General features: G+C 38.4%; 1 protein-coding gene across 50 annotated transcripts in view; it reads left to right on the plus strand.

Annotated features, from left to right (window-relative positions):
* Window positions 1–23,262, plus strand: part of ARPP21 (cAMP regulated phosphoprotein 21) — a 141,914-nt gene that overhangs the window by 49,522 nt on the left and 69,130 nt on the right. For 25 of the 50 annotated variants that reach the window (XR_015804433.1, XR_015804437.1, XM_088166766.1 and 22 more), the window contains 3 exons: window positions 13,770–13,878; window positions 15,647–15,748; window positions 22,145–22,182. The exons of 3 other annotated variants lie outside the window; for them this stretch is intronic. Coding sequence is in view for 45 of the 47 variants with exons in the window: in XM_088166766.1 (XP_088022892.1) it covers window positions 13,770–13,878; window positions 15,647–15,748; window positions 22,145–22,182 (249 nt within the window). In the remaining 2 variants the exon portion in view is untranslated. The remainder of the gene's footprint in view (window positions 1–13,769; window positions 13,879–15,646; window positions 15,749–22,144; window positions 22,183–23,262) is intronic. 22 more of the 50 variants (XM_088166904.1, XM_088166957.1, XM_088166940.1 and 19 more) reach the window with 1 other exon arrangement.

A 23,262-nucleotide genomic window follows, 5' to 3' on the forward strand; every position in this document is an offset into this window, starting at 1 on the left:
CTGCCCAGCCTGATTATTTAGGATTTGGTTTCCCTCCATTGCCTGCCGCCATTCATTCCCTTTTCTTCTCCTCCCATCTTGGTTCCACTTCATTTTCCCTTCGAATCTCGCTGTTTGACTACAGTGTTTCTGTGAAATACAAATTTCTTCTGGTGGTTCAAATGCATTGCAAAATTCCTGGTAGGTTAAACCTGTGCTGGTGTAAGTTCTGTGCTTCTCCACAAGCTGGTTAAAGCTGTATAAGCTAAAACTGTATGAAGCTAACCAAAACTTGATATGAGCTGCAGTATTGCCTAATCATGCCTAATCACCATCAGTTTTCCTGCCAAGTGCCATGTGTATTAGACATAGCCTTCCTCTCCCTCTCTACCTATAAACTACATAATGAAGACAAAGTAATTACAACTGGGTAATGAAGTTTTAGTATCTGGTATTGGAACAGGAAAGCCCCATTTGAAAATTGTGTACTTCCTGTATTCAATTAGTAGGCGAAATCTAAACATTTGTTTCAGTTATATATCCAGTAGCTAGGTGATTTATTTATATCCAGTTGCAAAAACTTTTTTTAATGTTATTAGCTTCTCTTGTAGAAGGCTGGAAGGACTTGGGAAGGACTTGGGAAGGCTGTGCAGGACTAAGAGTTGGATTCAGTGATTCTCATGAGTCCCTTCCAACTCAACTTATCCTGTGACTACCTAATTTTGCAAGATCAATACACATTGGTATTTGCTATTTCACTGAGCTCTAAAAATCTTCCTTGTGAACGTGGTAAATTTAAGATAATTAATTTTATATCCTATTCCCGGGCTGTCCCTGAGATACTTGGACATCTGTGAAACAGCACTTCAGCATGAATGTTTTTAAAGGTTTGAATAAAGCATGTGCTAACAGTTTGATTTTCAGAAGTTAAGGGAATAATAGTAGCTAATTAAACACTTGGGCTGCAAAGGCTTTTAGCATCAGGGTCTGATAATACCCGCCCCCTGCAAGGCCTATCTTTGGTTTTGAATAAGAAAAAGCTTGGTATGCAGCAATCTAGTGTTCAGTTTTGTGCTGAAAATAAGTGCCCTCTTAAACGAAATGCAATCTATGATATCTCAATGCTCTTTTAAGCATTCTTCTCTTTTATAGTCCTCCCTTTTCCCTTCATATCTATGTCACTTGCGTATTGCACCAACTGCTACAGATCTTTCCTCACAGCATTGCCTTCTCCTGGTTGACTTGATAATAGAGTAATACTAACACATTAATGTCTGTGAACGTCTTGCTCTGTTGTGTGGCTTTTATCTCAGGGACGGGTAGCATGGAAAGTGCTGTTGGAATTGCTTACATGGTGCTTCTGGAGAGGTCGCTGAAGCCGTCTTCAACAGCCAGAGCTTTATCTGAGTGCCCTGCTGAAGCTGTGGCTTCATGCATGGTGGGAGTGAGCAAGCAAGGCCACCTCCTATGTATGAACTGCCCTTCTTGCAAGCTCAGCAGACAGGATGTTGTAGGGATATAACAGACTGAATGGCCTTTTCAGCTATGGTCTTGCAGACTGGAGGTGAGGCCGTTAAAAATTGGTGCTGACACCATTCCTGTCTAGATATTGCAGAAATAAATGCAGGGCTTTGCCCCTCTGTTGACTGTAAGTACAGCTCTTTGTAAGCACCACATAATCCACAAGCTGCTGATTTCTTCTCTCTTCAGTGATGTGGTAGGTAACTGGATTATATGAAGCTTGTATTGCCTTGTGGTTTTTCCAGTGTGTTATTTAAATTATTTTGATATTTCCATAAAATAAAGCTTTTGTGAAGTGGCTGTTTCTTTTCATAACTGGAGGAGATGGCATTTTTTAAAAAATGTCTCTGGCTCTGACAGAAAATAGTTTATTATCTAGCATGAATAAGGGCTGATGAGATTTTATTCTCATCAGCAAATATTGTGTAAGTTCCACATCTGATTTCATATGTTCTGCATTTCACTGCTCTCAGAGGAGACAGTTTTGTGCAGTTTCAAATCAACAACAAATACTGGGAATGTGTTGACTCTATTAATTACTACTTGGACAGTATCCAGAATACCAGGGAATCTGAAGAGCATCTGAAATGCTGTTCAATGTGGTTATGTTGTGCTGTGAGCCTAAGCCTTGATAGATTTATGTGAATTTATGGAGAGGCCCTACAGACAGATGTTCTGAAGATTTGCATTTTGGCAATAAATTATCTCTTTATGTCATGTTGTTTCCAAACTACCTTAGATACTACTGTGGAAAGAGAAGAATATTCTTGCATATTCAGGAATTAATAAATTCTGAACTGGCTGTGACTTCTGTGTACATGTGCCTCTTTGAGAGGAGCATATGAATCTGCAGTGTTGCCCTGTGGGCTTGAATAAGCACCTTGTGTTTATTTCTTTGACTGAGTGAGGGTTCATGTCACATCTCTATTCCCGCTTGCAGGCAATGAGTTCTTCCCTACCTGCAGGTGATGAGTTCTTCCCTGGCTCCAGGCAGTGAGGTGTGTTTATCCTGTTCAGCAGAGACCTCCTGTGCTCACTGCCTGCAGGTGCTTGGAGGTACAAGTGTCAAAAGAGTTAATGGTTTTGAGATGAAAGGTCTGGTTGGAAAACTCTGGTATCAATGCTCCTTATGGGTGCCTTGGAAAGGACTAGGGTGTGCCTGTCAGGGGATGAGCATATGAATGGAGCAGACCGGCATTTCTGTGCTTTCTTCAATTGGATGTCTTAGGGCAATGTGGATCCACTTTTATGTACCTATGCCTGTAAAGTGCCTACTTTGTGGAGGTTTGGAATATGAGAAAGTGTTTGTTGAAGAAGTTGTAGCTGGAAGGAGGGCTGCAACTTCTCTGTTCATCCGTGCTGCTTCACATACAGGGGAAAAAAGATGGTAAAAAATTCGTTAGGATCTGAATCTCTGGGTGTTCAATCCTGCAGCTTTCATGAACTCTCAATGAAGTCTCTCTTAAAAATGCAGTCAGACAATAATGGCAATTTTTGAGACTGAAGAGTAGTTATAATGAAGAGTTTACTCTAAGAATCTAAGATGCCTTTTATATATATGATTTTATTGTAATGTGAATGAGACCTCAACAACCTAAGTGTTTGTTGACCTTAATAAAATTAAGTCTCTGTATTCTAGCTCTCATTAGAGAATAGCGGATTTTAAAAACAAATTTTCTTTTCATATGATTTTGAAATTAAAAGTCCTTATAAAGTCCTGCCTAACTAAATCATCCAGTTTTTAAAATCTTATTCTCAGCAGTATACATGAGAAAAATTGATTACAAAATGAAGGACGATTTTGTTGTTACTTTGTTTCTATAGTAAAAAAACCTCAAATACTCCTTAAAATGGGAAGTCTGCCTTGATCAGTATGAAACTGCTCTTATGTCACTGTTCTAATATATATTTGTCTGTCATCTGTGTCTGCCTGTCATCTATCTAAAGATACACAGTATGGGGAACTTAAGACAGTGAAATAAAATATAAAGAGATGTTTGGAATTGAGGCAATATGTTAGACAAGGCATCCCTTTTTGGAGCCAAAAAATGTGTACGTGGCACCTTCTGTTCTGCATATTCCTCATAATTCCTATCAAACAACTGGGAGTACTTCAGGGTTTTTTGCAGAAGTGTTCATATTGTGAGATGTATCAGTTCAATCAGACTCATTGATTTGGTTATCTGGAGCTAGGTGGAGAAATGTAGCAGAAACCTGTTTGGTGTGCTTGGTAAGTTGAAAGGGTTCTAATTTGGTTGAGATCATCAGCCATGTCACAAGCATGCCAGTACCACAGCCCACACATGCATTCATATACTTATATAAATGTGAGTGGCAGGGCTTATCAGAACCAAGAAGGTAGAATGCTTATGATCTATAATGCTGTGTTTAGACATTTTCATATATTCTGAGGTTGTAACATAGCTATTATGAACTTCATACCAATTCTCACATCCTCAGTTCTGACTGTTTTATTTTTCAGGAGAATTTTGAGTTATGATCCTTGTGATGTATGTGGTTTTTTCCTACTCTGTTAATATTATGCTTCCTCAGTTGGAAGGTGTCTTGGTGCCTTTGAGATGCTTTAAAAACTTGAGGCAATATTAAGCTGTTATGTGCGTTACAGGGGTTCCTTATAATCTAGAAATGAACTATATCAGCAGAAGGAGACATAATGTTCAAGTTGTACTTTGAATAAGCTTTTGTAGTTTGGCATACAATTTGTGTTATTCTGCCTTCTCTGTGTAAGAATGATTTGAATCAAAAGCAAAGAAGAAAAGTTCTCATTGGGTTTCTGTTGTGTATTGACTGAGTGATCTTGCTATAGATAACATCTATGTTAGTAGAGGTCTGCTGTGAGAATTTCACCATCTTCAGAGTCTGAAATTTTGTAGAGGATCCTACAGGCTTTCTTAAAATGGATTCTTAAAGTCCATGTTCAGTTAAATGACATTCACTGAACATGAAAATTTAAATGAAGAATAGATCCTAGAATTTCTTTTACCCAAGGCTGAAGTGCCAAGATTTCCTTGAGATACCAAGTGTTACAGCCTTTAGAGCTTGCAGAAAATTATGCCTTTCCCCTTGACTGAATAAAGTATTCAATGTAAATTACTTTCTTTAAGCCATTGTTTGGATGGGACGTTTTAGTGATAGGGAGTAGTGAAAAATGTGCCTGAAGGCAAATACCTTTTTTGTAAAATCTCAGTCAAAGCAATTTGATGTTTGGCAGATCATTTGAAGAAAAGATTTGTTATGCTCCCTGTTATAAACCAGAATAGTTATCTTGCAAATGGTTTGCTTCATAGTATTATTCCATCTGCATTTAAGCACCTTATGCTATTCTTATATATGTACTGAGAGCAATGATCTCATGAGGGCAGAATTGCTTTTATGAGTCACATGATGCACTAAAAGGTACATGAATACCCTTATTTCTGGTTTTATTATTTTCATTGGAGTCTGGCATTATATTTTTTTCTTCAAGGGACTATGGAGTCAGAGGACCTCTGTTTCCTTTTGTAGTTACCTCTTTTCCATCTTCTCTACAGAACAGTTACACCTTATCTACTAAGAAATAAACAGGAACTGGAGATACCCAGACGTCCCTTCTGGTTTACAATTGCTGTTGCTCAGTCAGTATTATGACATTTTCTGCTACAAATATGTAGAGAAATAAAAGGGTGCTTAGTAGATATATGTAAGTAAAATGAAGAAACCGTGTAGCTGAGAAATAATATTGTAATTGACACTTCTTGGTTTAAGATGAACTAATATGCTATGCGATAAGTAATTTAGTAAGAACATCAATAAAAGAGTAATGTATAATAAAAACTTTGAGGTTATGTAACTACATTGTAACATGTAGCATTTAAAGAACAGATTACATTAGTTTTCATAGTTTTTAGGTTTTTTCATACAAAAATAGTCTGTTTACTTCAGTCAGGGATTCAATTATTAACATGATTAGAAAAATAATTAATGTTTATTTTGTTAATGATAGTTGAATTAGGACAGCCTTTTATTTTCAGCAAGCATTCTGTCATTTTAGTCATATTTCTCTTTTGCATGAAAGACACAGATGAAAAAACATAGATACATAGTACACTTGAAGTTGAGTTGAATCTAACCCTTAAATACTGGCTTCATCCTTTCTTCAGCTTAAGCTGTATCCTGGACCCTTAAGAAATTACTTATTCTGTAAATGAGATGTTAGAGTTAATGAACCAGTTCTAATAGCTCCCTTATTAAATTTTTGTCTAATGTAATTTATTAAAACTAAATTGTTTATAATGAAGGTGGACATGTGCTTTTTCCAGCTGTTCTATACTGTGATGAAATACTAGTTAAGTGTTAATTGGAAGATATCCATGGCATTTCCTTCTTCTATTTGTCTATTCTTCTTTTTCATCTTTTTAATCCACACCACCTAATAGTATAAGTTTTATTAAATGGAGAAGGCTACTGTCACTTGCTTTGTGTGGGTAGATGGAAGGTTGCCCAGGAAGAGAGTGCTGTGGAATAGCAAGTAGGTAATTTGGTTGAAGGAAGCTCTTTCTTGTATGAGTAATTAATCTTTGTGCTCATTCAAGCTGTAGTAAGAAAGTGCTCATTAATCGAGATGCTATTTGGTCACTTATACTTCCATATCACGGGGGAGAGATTGGAAATCTGAGATCACCCCTGTGCTTTCCTCAGAGGCAACAATGCATCAGTAGGTGAAGTGATGGTTTTATATCTGAGCATTTCAGAAATAAGATGTTTAAATTTGAGCAAGTAAATTTTAGAGATGGTTTAGATTGGTTATATAATTGCCTTTTGCTCTTCTGTAGTCCACCTCATTTTTGACACAAAAAACAGCACTCATAGAAATATTAAAAGTATTATGAGTTTCAAAAAGTCTTTGTCCATTGTTTCAGCTCGCTGCTTCCAGGGTAGCCTTGTGATGCTGTCTCTGACAGTTTATTGAAAACAGGCCCTGTTCTTCAGGCCAGTGATTGTTCTTAGTACGCCTTCTGATCCATGAGTCTTCCTGCTAGAGATGGCAAAAATGTTTGTGGTGTGACGCAGAAGTCAGAACATGAACAAGAATTTGTTATGGTCTTAATGTGTATACGTGAGGCATTTCAAGAGGACTGATAGTTCCTTTGTTATCCTGCTGGTTTTTAGTGAACCATCTTCAAATCTTCAGTAGTCTTCAAATCTTGAATTTGCTTCCTTTTTCTCTCTCTCTCTTACATGTTAATTTTTGAACTTCTGAAATAGCAAAGTGGAATTTTAAATAGATCACGGCAGTTATGCAATACTGTAATTTTCAGCTACTTACAGAATATGCCACATCCTTAAAATCAGATATTAATGAATTCCGTAATAAACTGTGCTACCGTTTTGAGCCTCTATTAGCTGGAAATAAATTGGCACTGTGCAAGATGTTTAGTCTCAATAGACACCCTGAATATCAAGAATTAAGTCCAGCTGAGGAGGGAGAAGCAGAAGCAGGTCCCTCAGTAAAGAAATAACCTTAGTTTGAATACAGGAGGACAGCAGAGCATTTTGAAGCTCTTAAAGTGGTCCCTGCCTGAGAGAGGATGTCGTGCTTCTGCCTCATCTATCAGAAGAGCTGGTACTTACATGTGCCCTTGGCCTATAGTCTTCTTCCGTGTGCAAGGCCTGTGTTCTGGCCCAAGGATAGTGGACAAAATATTGAAGTTTGTACTCAAGCAGATGCTCAGGGAGCCAAGAAGTACTCTTTTTGCATCCATATCTTTAAAAAGGATGATTTTCTGGAAATAAGTTTCAGGAAAGCTTGTGAGGGTCATGAGTTGTGCAATGATACCTCAACATTAAATCAGGGTTTTTAAGTACTGTATCTCTGAAATGCCTCAGGATCTGGCACCCTGCTTGGTCCACACACAGCATAATTTGGAATGAAAATGATTCCTGTAGCATCTTGATGGATGTTCAAAGCTGACATAATAAAACCTCATAGTCACTGAAGGAGAAATGCTTCCATGAAGCATTCCTGCCCTTTTTTTTTTTCAGACCTGCCAGATTTATTTGCAACCCCAATTAGAGGGGAAGAATGCTTGTGAAAATAACTTGTGATTTTCCACATCCCAGTTTAGTAATTGCTAAACATGTTTAGAGGCCGGCTGCTGTTCTGTAAACAATAATAAAGAATATATGGTCTTTTACTGGGGAAAATACAGCATTTGGTTTTTGCAGATTTTTTTCCCCCTGTGCTACAGAGAAGGCAGCACCTTGAAGAAACGTCTTGTACAGGATTGAGTTTTCTTTTATAGCTTTTAATGTGCTTTTACCATTGTAACAGAAGTTCTTAGTGACTCATATGATAAAAGCAGCAATCTGTTAATGAGGCATTTACCATCAAATGCTTGCAATGCCATCTTGAGTGGTTTTAAGTATTAAGTTGTGATAATATAACTGCACTTTACTTTAACAATTATCTATATTTAAATTCCCGTTCTAGCTTTTTGAAACTGTGTTTTAGCATCCATCAGCCTCTAAATACATGAAACATATTTGAAGGGTATAATTTTGGGCTCTCATTCTTGAAAAATGTTGTTCTGATATAATTTAACCCACTAATTTAAACTGATGGGCTGGAATTCTGCCTTTTTCACTAAGCTGTAAGGGTAATGAACCTTTTTACAGTGATATTTGCTTCCAAGTTCTGTAAATTAACTCTCAGAATGCGTTCCTGTGCCTCCATAATCAAAACAGGCATTTGTACTGCAGCTAAGAGTTTTGTCCCTCAAGGTGTAAAGCAAAGAAATAGTAATGCTTGCATAGTTTTACTAAGGTAGTAATGCAGAACCCTAGGAGAGCCTTCAGCCTGAAACCAAAAAAACACACAGCTGACAGATACAGTAGATATTCAAAAACTACCATAGCAGGAAAGGCCACCATTATCACAGTTGTGCCTTCAAAACAGAGGCCAAAGTGATGTTGAACTGAGCAATCAGTTTCATTAAAGACAAGTGTAATAACGTGAAAACATGGTTGAACCATCAGAACACCTGCATAAGAGTGCCCCAGATCTTCACAACTTTTTTGAATCCTGTCTGCAGCAGTGGCTCTCTCCAGCTCTTGCTGCTCTGTGGCTCTCCTCATGGCATCCTTCTTTAAAATAATTTTTGTTAGTTATTCATTTTGTTTGCCAGATGGTGATTCTGAGATCACCCTGGGTGGTGTTTTTCCCATTCCTAGCCCCACTACCCTACCTATTTTTTGTTTCTTGTTAGTTATTCATTCAGGAGAGGAATATTAACATGCTGTCCCATGTAATATGCATTAAATGAACATTGCATTGCAAATGCAAAGTTCAATTTTTTGGATTCCTGCCTATCCAGTGATCTCCCCTTTTGAACTTGCATTCTTGTGTGGAGTTCTGTCAGACAGCTGCTTGGCTATTACCTGTGAGCTTTTGCAGATGACATAGACGAAGTGCTTGCTAGATCTTTTAACTGCATCAGGCACTGTAATGGCAAACCCATCTTTTCCACACATGGTGAGGCTGCTGCTTCTTTTGAAAAGCATCTTGCAACAGCCTGTGTGCTGTGGGGCTGTCAGAAACATATGCATCATAATAAAGATTTATGTTTTGTCTAGAAGTCAGCCCCAACAATACCAGACTCTATTTAATACCTTGCTGCTTGTGAGCTGTGCAGTGACTAAGTCTTCAGAATTGTAATAGTCAAAGCTCATGCTTGTCTCTTTCCATTTGTCCTTTTGGTGTGGAGTCTGTGCTTCCTGACTCTTAGAAAGTTATTTCAGAGCTAATTAACTTATTTTAAATGAGTGCAGGTGTTTTTCCCCCCTAGTATTTCATTTCTTATCTCCTGTGCAAATAGAGGTCTATAAAACCACATTAGTTGGCTTGGCAGACTAAAGGAAATGCCCTATTCCTTCCTTAGTCTGTGTATCATAATAGCTATTACCATTCTGCAATATGTTTTTAAAATATGTAATTTGATTAAATAGTGAATACCTGGTAGTTAGGGTAGTTAGAGCTTGGGGGGTTTTTTTATTACCACTTACATGGACTGAGTCAGAATCAAAAGCATTAAATGAGCATGTAATGGGGAATTCTCCTTAAAGAGTCCATGTAACAAATATGCCTGAGGGATGAACTCCGTTTTTTGTCATCCAGAGATAAATTGAGAGGAACTCTAATGAAGTGAATGGAAGTAGCTCACATTAAAATCACCATAATGATAGAAGAGAAAAAAAATCATCTAATACCATCAAAAAGTTTCTTTTTTTTCCCCCCTTCCTGACACACAGATATACTTTGCTGCTTACTCCAGCTTTACCATTTCTAGAATACAAGTTAATTGTAAGGAATTAGTCCAGAAAAGTCCCTTTGAGGCCTTGCTTAAGTAAGGACTGCCCATAGCTTTTAAAGGACTATGACATCAGAAAGGAAAATGGCAAACTTATAAAAGAATGAACAGACACAAGAAGCATCTAAAAGGTACTGATGGAGATTTGTTCTGCTATGGATTTTTTGCTATATAATGGATTCAGTGTTTAACAAAATGGCAGCATGGTTAAGGATAGAAGGATTCTGGAAGTCATCTAGTCCCATTCTTGATCAAGCAGCACCACCTGGACTCAGTTGTCCAAGACCATGTCCGGGACCATCCCTAGGATGGAGACTCCACCACCTGTCTTGGCAGCCTGTGACAGTGTTTGGTCACCCTTAATGAAATAATTACAAGCACGGAAATAAGAAACTTTACCCATATCTTGAAATGACCATTATAGTATTCTGCCAGCACAAAAATGAGGCTGAAAGATTTGACATGATCATTGTCTGCCTGGGAAGGAGCACAGCCAACAGAAAGGGGGACACAGTATTGCCTTGAGATTTTACCTGTATACTCTCCCCAAGTCTGAGCCTAATATTGCACACAAGTATGTCAAAAAGCTCCTGAGCCAGAGAAAACCACTGTCCATACTGTCTGGCCTTTGGTTAATCTGATCACTTAACAAAAAGTGGTCTATTTTTACTGTGGAGAAAGAAAAAAAGATATTAGGAAACGGTCTAAAGTGATGTGAGCAGACTGCAGAAGTTCACATATGCTTAGAGAGTTTTGGGAAGATTTTAATGGTTAAATGTTTGAGTGCTGCAGGACACCTACTGAAGTTGGCTACCCGGAGATATCCTACTGGCACCTACCTGAATATCAAGGTGCTACACTTGTGGGCAGGATGGAGAGGAGAGGCTGTCTTGCCTGCTCAAAGGGTCTGTGCTTTCTGGCAGATCTGGAACTGAGAAGGGGACTGCACAGCTGCCTGAGGATGCACTAAGTTACACTCAGGTCCAATCTCTGTTAAATATTTATAGTGCCTGATCAAAAGCTTTACAGGGAAGGAAGAAATATGTTCTGCATTATATTCTTTGTTTTTAAGCAGTTGATTCACCTGAAAATTCATAAACTAATGTAACAGATTTCCCTAGAATAGCCCCAGTCTGTGGTTCCTTACAACAAATGCATTATGCTGTTACAGGGAACTTTAAAGCTGGGAATGTGCAGTTTACACTGGCTTCCATCAGTGGAACAGACCCAAACCATTTCAGAGTCAGCCTTTTCTCTACCTAAATGATTCAGAACATTTGGTGTCACTTATTGGTTTTAAACACTGTTTGCCATTTGTATCCTACTAATAATTTTTTTTTTGCAATAGGTGTTAAAAAAGAAAATGCAGTAGACAAAATTGAGGAGAAAAACACAAGCACATGTGTGAATATCTTCTTTAAAATAGTCTACGTTTCTTTCTACAGACGATTTTCAGTGTTTGAGGGAGGCCTGCAGGTTGGTGTGCCTGAAGACACTTATTAGTATGGTATCCTAAATCTCACGTGCCAGTCTTCTGTCAGGCTTTGCATCCCTATGAACTGAGCTGGTCATGCTCCTTGCTGGTAACACTGGCCAGAGCTGCAGAGATGGCTGAGAGGGGTGGACCTTCTCATAATGCTGAAGATACCCTAGTGCTCTAGAGTGCTCTGCCGATTTGCCAAGTCTCTGTCCATGGGAATTTCTTTTCACAACTGGAGATTGATCACCTACTGGACTTTTAGATTAATTTTATTAACAGGCACATACTGAATCATTACGTTTGACTTGTGGTTTGATTTTATACTTTTCCTTTTCTCTTATGAAAAACAGAAACATTTTAAAAATAGTAAATAAAGTGAAAATGGGATTTAATTTTTTTTAAAAATGCTATTAAGTATGAAAATCATGTTATTGTTTAAATAAGTTAGTAATTGGAGGAGGTATTTTTTCAATTTTTTTTCAAGCTTTTTTTCTCACTAATCACTTTTTCCCTGAATTTATTTTTCTTTTTATATAGTTTATTAGATGCTCAGTAGATAATTTACAGATCTAAATTTTACACTGATGGTGCAACTGCAAAAATTTTGTTTGTGCTTTAGGATTTGAAACTAGCAAAGTAGCTCAGATAGTCCTGTGAAAGCACAATATTTGAGTGAATGAATCTTCATTTCTGGCTGCGCAGGCATAGCATTTGTGGGAACAAAGGGAGAAGAACCCACTTAACAATCCATTAATGGAGCTTTGTAGCCTTTCTGTTTATGAGGAAACATAACGAATGACCCATTAGATTATGAAACTACTGTGCAGAGAGCCATGGTCCTCTAGGCTTTTCCTAAGGAAGACTAGTAAGGCATCCAGATAATCTAATGACTTGGGCTCTGCAGCTATGGATGGTGGTTAGATATTTCTTGAATTGTCAAAATCTGTGGAAATTTAGATCGCGTGTTTTGTTGCTTTGTCACAAAAATGCAAATTGTGAGCAGAAGTGGAAGTGCTCAAAATTCGTACAGAAAGAAAGGTGGGATAGCTGGTGTGCCTTACTATTGAATTTCTTACAGTTTATTACAAACATTTCCTGAATATCTGACAATTAATTGTTATGGACTGCAATTATGGCATGAATATGTGCTGTATTTGATTTGAAATCTGTAACACTGTAACAACAAAATTATTGCTGATTTATGCATCTGGTTTAATTTTCTGTTGTGAAATAAGATTAAGCTGAGAGGTTTTTCTAAAGTTTGTAGAGGACTCTTATTCGCAAAAGCACTGAGTTCTTTAAATTCTGCCTTTTGATTTCTTCACGATTGCTTCTGTTGATGTCAGTGGAAGCTTTGTGGTTTGTTTGTATACATATCTAGACACGAGCATCTCCTACCACCACTGCTGTTGGCAGCTCTTTCAGCACTGAGCACAAGGCTTGTGGTCCCTGAGAAATCTCACAGTGTATTGCTGCTTTTAAAACAAGTAATAACCCCCTCAATCACATGATAACAGCATATGAATGTGAGCTCCATTCTTGAGGCCATTGGTCACCCTACTGATATGGTTGGGCTTAAGACACTGCAAGTTTAAAAACTGCAGGCTTAAAATATTACTACTCTGGGAGCAGTGCAGGCTAGAGTGTTATTTATTGACAGCTATGAGGCATTGGCAGTGACCATCTTGGCCACAAAAGTTGCTTCTTAAAGTTCCATTTTTGCACAAGGTGAGGTGATAGAAGATACTGCTTTTTGCACAAGTGAGAAGATGGAGTGGTATCATAACAGCTTATAAACCTGAAAATGTTGAGCCAAAACCCTGGGGTTTGGCTTTTAAAATAAATAAATAAATGCATGAGTTTAAATCAGAGAACTAATTGATGCTCTATGATTGTTCTGGAGTATTTTTCCAACTTAGTGGTGATGAGATAAAATTTTATTTAAGCAAAACATCATTAGTCCCTCCCTTTACTGGTTTTGCTTACTAGGAATGAGAAAAGTCTTGGGTATCTGGTTTTGGTTTTGTGTTTTTTAAGATTCCTACCAGTTTTTCCTTGCTTTTCAAGATGGATAGGCTTCACTAAGCGGCAGTGTTGCCAGAGATCCCAGCTACTGAAGGAAGCAAATTAACATAAAATATGGTAATTTGTTTTCCCTGTCCTCCAGTTACAGTGAGGAGAGTCTAAATATTTCAGTGACTGAGACTTTGGATTCCTATTCCTTGCTCCACAACAACAAAAGCTATTTATAGCAATAACAGTTAGCAGCGATACAGCAGCCTCAGACAGTTACAGGCAGCATCTCACAAATGTTAACTGCTTTTGCACTGAATATCTCTGTGAAAACAAAGAGCACTGAGAAATAAAGATCAAAGCAAAACCAAAAGAAAGATTTTTTTATTGCTGTTTTACTTTGCTGGCAGACCAGAGCAAAGGTTTTCTGAACATTTAAAAGATGAAAAAGGTGAAGAATCCCAGAAGCGATTTATCTTGAAGCGAGATAACTCTAGTATTGATAAAGAAGACAATCAGGTTGGTTCTCGGTTCGAGAGTTGCTGAAATTTGTTCTGTTTTTGAAGGTGGGCTGACTGATGTTATTGTTGTTCTTTTGTTGTTGCTCTCCTCCTGCCCTGCCCTCTTGACCCTCCCCACCTCGTTTTTACACATGTGGCACCGAGCCCCAGCGTGGCCGCTTCAGCCATGGAAGTGTGTGCGGTTTGCATGGGTGGTTTGCTTGGCGCAGGACTTGCTGCATGCCCACGGGAGGGGGAATGCCGGTGGCTCCGGGCTGCGTGGAAGGCTATGTCAGTTGTGTTCCTCGATGTCTTGCCTAGCTATGGCAGTTGTTACACTCCCTGTAGCTTCCTTCTTTCATTGTACCCATTCAGAGTTGGATTTCAGTATGGACCAGTGATGAACCAATGTAGCCCAAAAAGGAGAGAGGGGAAAAAGAAGTGTAAAAAAAAAAAAGCCCCAAAGATGTGATGGTGAGGCCAGGTTGATTTTTTTCTTAACCATTCTAAATTACATTTTGACCAAAAGTAAATGAGGCTGATCTTTTACTTCCCTTCCTCCTCCTGTGCCCTCACCACCTTTTACTTTCTGTGTAACTTGCTTGTGCATGTACTTGGGGCAGACGTTCTCCCCTGTATTGCCTGTGCCATAACACTACCTTAACTTAGGTGAGTAGGGGAGCACCAGGGAAATGTGTGTTTGTGCTGCCTTTAAAAGTGGGTATTGTGCTGTTTCAATACAGTGCAAGCTGTGTATGTGGAATAGATTAACCAAAAAAAAAAAAAAAAAGAAACAGTTCTGATGTGATTTGCTTTTATGAGAAAATTGTCAAGGTAAGAGAACAGTGTATGCTTTCTTTGCTAGCGTTATATTTGCAGAGGAACCAACCAGTGAGTCTCTTGCTGCCACTTCCCTTTATGTTTCCAGTAAAGGACTGGGTTTTTCTTTCCTTTTTTCGCTCTTTTTCCTTGACTTTCAGCTGTACATGGCAGTCTTGCCAGTTGTGGTGCATCTAAGTTGGCTTTGAAAACAAGCCCCAAGCAATTTCAGGGTGTGGTGACCATGGGGATCAATCAAAGGAAAGCAGCATGACCTATCTCACCAAGTGCACAGGTGCAGGGGAGGGAAGGACCAGTCCTTGAAGCCCACTTGTCAATGAAGCATTTCCCAATGGGGCTCATCTCCACTTTTTCTTCCCCTGGCACAGCCATTGCACACACTATCATTTACCAAGAGGCAAAAATGGCCCATCTTTTCCCAGCAAAACCTCAGTAGAGGGTTCCATACAGTGTGAAAATGGTTAAAACTGTTGTGCTATCTGGGACTTCTCTTTGCACATATAGACTTTGTGGGTTTCTTCTAGGGTTTACAGTTTAGCTCTTGCAGCCTATTACCCTCTTTCTTCCTTGATTGCTTAGGTAGCCCACCACTGCCTGCCCTCCTGCTCCTCACAACTGGTAGGAGAACCAAGAAATGTTAGCAGTTGAGAACAATGACACTTTGACACTTAGACCTGGGATGAGAACACCCCATTTTAGGATGGCAGGTCCACAAAAGCTGTGTAGAAAGCCTCCTTTTGGCCACCTCCTCTATGAACCCATGTGGAATATCTAACTGGAAATCCTTGGGCGCCCAGTCTCGCAGGGTTCTTTGTGCAGGAATGACAGCTATCATTTTCGTGCTTCATTTGTTTAAGTGAATATTTATTATTGTCAGCTGAGAGTTACTTAATGGCAGTTTTTAACAGCTCAACTCATATAACCCTCCTGGTTTTCTTTCTGCTCAGCAAAACAGAATTCTTCCATTTAGAGATGACAGACGAAGTAAATCAATTGAAGAGAGAGAAGAGGAGTATCAGAGAGTGAGGGAGAGAATATTTGCACAAGATGTGAGTAGTTATTTTAATTGCCTCTTTAGTGCCATACCTTCGCCGGTAGTCAGTTTTGCGCCCCTCCTACAACAACACTGCAGCTGGACTTGCCCTGTGGAGCTGGAGGTGACAGGGAAAGCAGATTGGCACAGAGGGTCTCAGAGGAGCTTTAGAGGTGTGGAGGTTGGCTTTCTGGAGAGTGAGGTGATGAGAGTTGCAGGGAGAAGGGTAGAGGAGAGATCAGACCCAGCATGTTGTCTGGGGAGTGCCTATCCTGTTTCTTTGAATGTTCATGTTCACATGGCATAGGTTTGCTTCTTTTTTCCTTCTCTTTTACTAGCCAAAGAGCAGTGATTTAAGGGCACACTCTCAATAATTTCAAATAGCTGTGTTATTTTATATTTCTTTCAAAGTGGATCAAATCTTTGTAAGCGTCCTTCTGCAGAGACTCTCATGGTTTTGGTATTTTGGGCCAGTGCTGTACCATTATGACAAACAAAGAAACAATGAAACAAAGAAACAATGAGAACAAAGAAAGGGCAGAGGTTAAACATGAAGTTTAATAGTTTTTTAAATGTCTGATTAAAATGTACTTCTACTATCAGAAAGAGTCAGTTATGCTGTTGATGATTATATTCTGAAAGGAATAAAATGAAGCAGACATTAAAATTCTTGCCCTTACTAAAAGTCAGAATCTGCACAACAAGGTATATTGCTAAGGAAAATATTTAAATCTGAAACATCTGTGAGCAATACCTGATTTTCCTGAAAAAAAGAAGAAAATCGCAAATTGCTAAAATACTGTAATGATAAGGTAATAAAAGGAAAAAAGTCACCATTTTAATGTTTTATCTCCTATCTCAGAGGGAGTCCTGCCATTTAGGAGGAATATGGGAATAAACCAAATTAAAATTATTTTTGAAAATCATGTGCGTCCTTTTAAATTAAAACTGTTCTTATGTTGCAGGGCTAATAGTACTATTATCTGGTTTAGGAATTGCACATGTCCAAGTCGGGTTTTTTTGGCAGAATACACTGTATAATTTTAAGATGTGTGTTGTCTCGCTTCTTAGTAAATAGCTAGCTGCATCTAAATGGTTTTAGCTTCACTTCTTTCTTGGCTGAGATGATTTCAGTAAAAGCCCTTCAGTTTCTGTTTTGCCTTCAGCATGTTGGTCTGATGTAAATACTGTCACAGGCTATACATGGTGGAAATGCCAAGTTGTTCAAGAGCTGCAAGAGCCTCTTTGCAACAAGTTTATTTTATGACATATAAGAGGTTTTGGCACATTACAAAAGAGCTTGTGCAGGACCAAAAAATCTTTGGGTTTTGAAGCAGAATTCAGATGGGGTGAAATGCTAAAAATTACCAAATACAAAGTTATTACCAAATAGTCCAGTTTCTATCACAAGCTGCAGCTAGAAATGCCAGGCTGGGAAACAGGGGTGGTTGGAAAAGTGCGCTGAAAGTGGCTCTATAGTGTATTGCTGCTCTTATCTTTAGATATTTGAGTTCTAAAAACAGGCAAGTGGTGAGCATTTGAATTGCTCACAGCAGGAGGCTGTTGTGGTTCATTGGGTTAGCATTTTCGAGTGGCAAGACCTAAGTAAAAGTGTGCTTTATGGCAGGCATTTTAAACGGAATTGGGAGGGAGCGTTTTTAAAGATCAGCAATGTTAGCTATCTCTCCCTCTCTCTCTCATATCCACTCCTTTGCTCTCTCTCTCTCTCTACTATTGTAGGTGTTAGTGAGCATCATAGTGCAGTGAATTTCAACAAGCTGTATGTTTAATGTTAACAGTAATCTATGTTTTAGCTGAGCTTTTTTGGGTGGAGCACCCCTTGCCAGATACAAGGTGCTTTTAGGAAGATGCCAGTGATTGTGGTGGTGGACAATGTATTTTATCAATTTTAGGAAAGAGAGAAATGGCTTCCTGTTATAGATAGGCAATTGCTGCATGTAAGACTGTGAAGTTTTAAGGCCCTCTGCAGTCATTAATTAATCTAATTCTCCCCAGGTTTGTGTGTTGTTATTCTGCAAATTACAGATATAGGAGAGTCGAAGATGGATTAATCATGTGGTATTTTTATTACCTCTATACTGCTTACACTGCTGTAGTCAAGCATTTATCAGTGCCTTGCTTATGAATCTTAGCAAATGGATCACAGATACATCACTTCTAATTAGAGTATGCACGAAGAGAGCTTGCATGGGAGGTCTTCAAAGGGCAGCCATGAAGGTCAAGAGTACTGCTGTAACTTGTTGCATCCAGCAACAACTCCCCTCCCTCCACCAAACATGTTTTAGGTACCCAAAACCCTTTAGATAACAGCCCAAGAGTCATAACTTTAAACAAAATTTATGAGGAAAAGGCAGTCTGGTTGCCAGGGCAAAAAAAAATCATGTGTTTCAAGTGCTGTGAAAAATGTCTTAACCCAGACCCCACATAGTAATGTAAAGCTTGCCTGTCCTTCCTTTGATCTTGCAGGACTCTAGTGCACCAGATCTCTTCATTTCCAAGTGGGAAGGTTTTAACAAAATAAATATGTTCATAAGTAATGCCATCATTATGGTAGTCCTTATGATGATTGGTCTGGTATTAGTTTAAATTATACTTTCTGTTAAGTTTTCCAATTGCTATGTTGTCTATCACAAATTTCAACAAGAAGAGCTGGAAGTTTTAATGACTCCTGTCTCAGCAATTGGCAGGAATTGAGAAGCATGTTAGTTTTATATTTTAATAAAAATAATTGGTGAAGAAATAAGTAGTTAATAAACATGATTATTCCAGTGCACTGAAATAAGAACTGCAAAGTGCACCTCAAATTTTTTAGGCTGCTAACAGTAAAAAATGTGTAGACTGAGCTCTGTTATGCTGAAAACTATTTTTAAGGGTTTTTTTTAATTGCAAACTTTAAACCTTCCTTTTTAAAACATGTTTTTATTGGAAACTTAGTTTTAAAACAATTAGTGAATTTTACAGCCAAGTACACTGGAGCAGAGGACCTGCATTGTGTGGGTCTTGCAGGAAGTTCCTTGCCTGAACTGCTTTAGTTGTGTTTGGGAAGTTGAAAATTTATTGTCCAAGGAAGACAAAGAATAACATACAGGAATAAAAAAGTTTTTATTTCCTTCTGTGTAGATTTAACAGAGAATCTCAAATGCATGCATAAATGATACAGGATGTTTGGCTTTTAAGCATGCAGAAAATTGATTGTAAAGGCTAGTAATCAAATTATATGGGGGAAATTTCATTCTTCAAGGTTAGAGCTATGTATAACCTCATGAACCAGAGTCACTCTAGGACCTTTCAGTGTTCATAAATGCATTCTCTGGGAATCATTCTGTATTCACTGAAAAATGTAGATTTTTTTCATACTTACACAAATGCTAGAATTGCCCATGGTAGACATGAAACTTATTACAGGAAATACACCATGTTGTTTATTTTCTGTTGTCAACTGTAGTGTCTATTTTTCACCAAGGAGTGTATTCTGAAGAGCCAGATCCTTTAGGTACAGTAAGTCATGATTCCTGTATTTAAGAAAACTCAGAGAATCTTTATCTTAATCTCTGATTAAAAGAGAAACAAAAGAAATATATGTAGACGTGGTTTCAGCCTGTTCTGTCCCTCTAGTGTGAAAAGATTAGGAAGAAGAGGGCTTAAAATTAGTAAAAACAAATCAAAGGTACACCTCGTGCTGGCCACCATAAACCTGTAGGTACTAAAACTCTTGTACTGGTGTACAGAGACTTTCTTTGTGGCTGCAGATCAAATAACAAGCATTAGTTGGAAGCGTGAGATCTATCACATGTTGTTAACTGACGTGAAAATTATTACGTGATAATATCCTGTGCAGGATATTGCTGCACATTAATAGTTATCTGTGTTTGCTAATGTAATTTAAAACAGGAGCAGCAACTCCCAGTATATCTAGTGCACTGGCAGAACTGATGCACATTTTCCAGTTGAGACTTTAAAAGGTTCTTGGAAACTGGAAAAGTGAAATACTAATTTCATAAATAACAATTAGTTATGCAGAGCACCCTAATGTAAATCTTGCATACAGAGATCTCCAAGGACGCTAACTTGCAGGTAATCTTCCATAAATTTCTGATCTGGTAAGTTTGTTGCCAGTATGTTTAAAGTGTAAACAAGAGTCAAGTGTTTTAAGGACTTTTTTGATAACAGCTGTGCTGTGTGTTAAAGCTTTCCTGGTGCTTTAAATTGAGCAGTGTTGATGCTATATATCAGGAAAGTGAGTTTTGACCTTGTAGTAGCTAAATTTCTATCCAGAGCTGCTTAGCCATTTTATTTTTAACAGTAAAAATGAGATAATAAAAAAGTCCTTGTCTTCTCTGCCTCTCAGCCTCACACCTGTCTGAAGAATAATTTCCAGGAATTGTGTAGCACTGTGCCAACGTCATCAACCAAGAAGACAAATGGAGTTATTATGGACTCAGATTAAAGTCTATAATACACTTGATAGTGGTTCCCATCAAGATACTGAGAAGGAAGCAGACCTTTATGCTTGCTTGATAAAATATAAATTCCAGATATTTATTCTGCTTTATGCCCCAATCTCTTTAAAAATTTTAATCAAATAAAATAAATATAGACAGGTGCATTACAGGCCCCTTTGCTTTTGTAACTTTGTGGGCACACAGTCCAATACTCTGGTCTAAGCAAAGGTTTTTCTGTAAGAGTAGCTGTGATCTTGCACTTTGGGATGTGACTGCATGGAAGTCAATGCACAGATGTCCATCATGAAGCTCGAGAAGAAGACACAACCCCACAGCTGTGGTTGTACAAGTCCTTGGGGTGACTTCAGTATGCTTGTCTGGGGCTTTTTGCTTCAGCATAGTTAGATTAGCTGAAGTCTGCATATTTGTTAATGAAACCTGGTATCTGAGTAATGTACATAAAATGAGAGAAGACAGTGTTGTAGTTGTAGGAAGTATTCCAGTGATATTAGATGAAACAGTTTGTATCTTCTCTCAGCCTGGCATGAAACTCGGGGTCTGCAGTAGGTGGTGGGAATTTGGTTCCTGGCAATGGAGAACTTGCTCCTAATGCCCTGAGGCTTTATGCTAAGGAGAAGTGTACTTGCCCCTGATGCAGCCCAGTACTTTGCAAATTTAGCAGGAGTGCAGGGTAGGAGCTTTGCCTGGGGAGCCTCAGAACTGCTAGATGTTTCCCAATGTGGATTCTGAGTGGGTGAATTACACTCTAATGAGAAATCATATTGCCATCTCAGGGATAAATTTCTTCCTTTTGTAGGCTGATGAGGTAGCACGAGCTGTGGTGCCAAGGGAAAAATTTGTCCAGGCATCAGCTGGAGCATTAAGAATTAGCAGGGTTTTTCTCCTGGTGTTGGCCAGAACTCTTCAGTGGGTCATTAGCTCACCCTTTTCAAAACACAACCATCCAAAATCTCTGCCTATCCCATACTGCTAAAATTTGATACAGTTAATGATGGCATTTGGCATTTTATTATTCTTTGGGCTGAGTTGTATTGTTACAGAAGTAATGGGCATGATCTCTGGTGCCCTCCTCCCTTTGCCTGCCTTTTGTTTAAATTCAGTGCAAGTGCTGACTTGTTCTTTCTTCTCTACCTGATCGAGATATAATACAGCTATGAGGCATTTTGTGTAGCAAACATGAAATACGAGGGAAATTAAAAAATCAAAGAGGGAGAATTATTCATGGGAAATTGAGCTCATCTTTATTTCTTTGCATAAAAAATTAAGTAATTCTGAAAGAATTATACACTTGCCCATAGGATTTATTTCTTCTGAGTCCTTCACCTTTTTTTGGGAATCTAAGTCCTCAAGCAAAGAACCTTCTTGCTATGATTGTTGTTAATATTATTATTAAGAAGGTTATTATCATTTTATATCTCAATGTTCCTTCTTCAACCATAAAATATGAAGTCACACTCTATTTCTAAGTACTACAGTATCCTCTCTCCCTTTGAGGAACTTTGTTAATTCTGCATGCTTTCCTTCTGTTTGTCCTTCCTACCTACAGCTTGGTGCTATCCTGCAGTTTTATTTTGAAGTGATAGGCCAGACCAGTGGAACCTTATATTATGCAGGAAAAACATTTTTCCCCTTCAAATTGCCAGTATTTTGCACATAGTGTCTTCTTCAGATGTCTCAACGGAGACGTTTCAGTTTGTTCCCAAACTAAGTCGCCTTGTTGGCAATGTGTTGTAATGCATGGAATTTATTTTACTGGTCTGACTTTATTCTTGACCTTTTTTCTCCTCTTGTCTTCTGCAAATGCAAATGATGCATGAACTGAAATCCCCTTAAGCCTGAGCAGGAGTGGTAATTCTAAAATCAAGGAAGAAATTGGAACAGCAGAGCATATCTAGAACGTCTGATACAATGCCTTTTTTATTTTTCAGTCAGTTTGCTCCCAGGAAAACCTTTTTGTGGAAAACAGGTAAAAAATAGCTTTATTTTGTGTGTGTGTGTGTGTGTTAAACTTAGCTGTTTCTCTGATATTTTTTTGTCTAACTGTAGTTCTATAGTCATTTATGCTAATAAATGTAAACCATAAAGACTGAGCAAATTTGCAGCCCATATTATCTGCAGTGGTTTTTTGCTTTAAGAGGGGGTAATAGAGCTTACCTTGCAGTATGGTATCTGAGCAGATAAAGTATTACTGCTGCTTTCCTGAGGCTTTTGCATTTCTGTTTCAAAAGCAGATTGTGGGAGAGAGGGGGAGCCACCTAAGCTTTCATTTCAAGTGACTATTCTATCTCTGGAGTGCCTTTAGAATTTAACTTATTGATCTTTAAAAAGCACTCTAGCAGTGGCTGGATGACAGTATTTATGAAACACCAGACTTGGGTGTCTGTTGTTTAACCTGCTGTCCTGTGAGACTGAGCAGCAGCATTGGCATCGCTTGTTGCTTGTCAAGGCTTACAAGTTCCATACAAGTTCCTGCTTTACTGCTGCTGTGTAGTAATGAGATGGTGATATTTGAGCTCATGATTACTTTGCATTACTGCATGATAGTTCTTGTGAATGTTATTTTTGTTATGTTAAATCCACTCAAAGCAAAACAGAAGAGGAAACTGTGTTTGAGATCTACAAAATATGAAGTATTGGCTCCATAACCGCTGTAAAGTAGCTTAACTCTGTTGAAAATCTTAGATATTGTGTACCTTTATGGCAGATAAGGATTTTAACCAAAAGTGGGAATTTAATTGGTGAGTGTTTGAACAGTGCTGACCCAAGTCTGTCCTGCACAAGTATAGAAACTGTTCATGACCCCCTTGAATAAGGAGAGGCTCTCTCTCACAGTATTTTGTTCTCTCTCCATCCTTAAGTCTGTCAGATGCATTTATGGGTGATGCTGTTCCCATAGAAAATTACTCCAAAGTAATGGTACAAACCAGCTTTTCCAATGGACACTTCTGTAAGTGGAATGAGAAAGGGCCTTTAAGAGATCATGACCACTGTCGTCTAACCACCTCATAATCTGACGGCCAAGGGTATTTCTTCAGCTGCTGCTTCT

This window comes from Sturnus vulgaris, chromosome 1 (assembly GCF_052056855.1).
Source record: "Sturnus vulgaris isolate bStuVul1 chromosome 1, bStuVul1.hap1, whole genome shotgun sequence".
NCBI classification, from domain to species: domain Eukaryota; kingdom Metazoa; phylum Chordata; class Aves; order Passeriformes; family Sturnidae; genus Sturnus; species Sturnus vulgaris.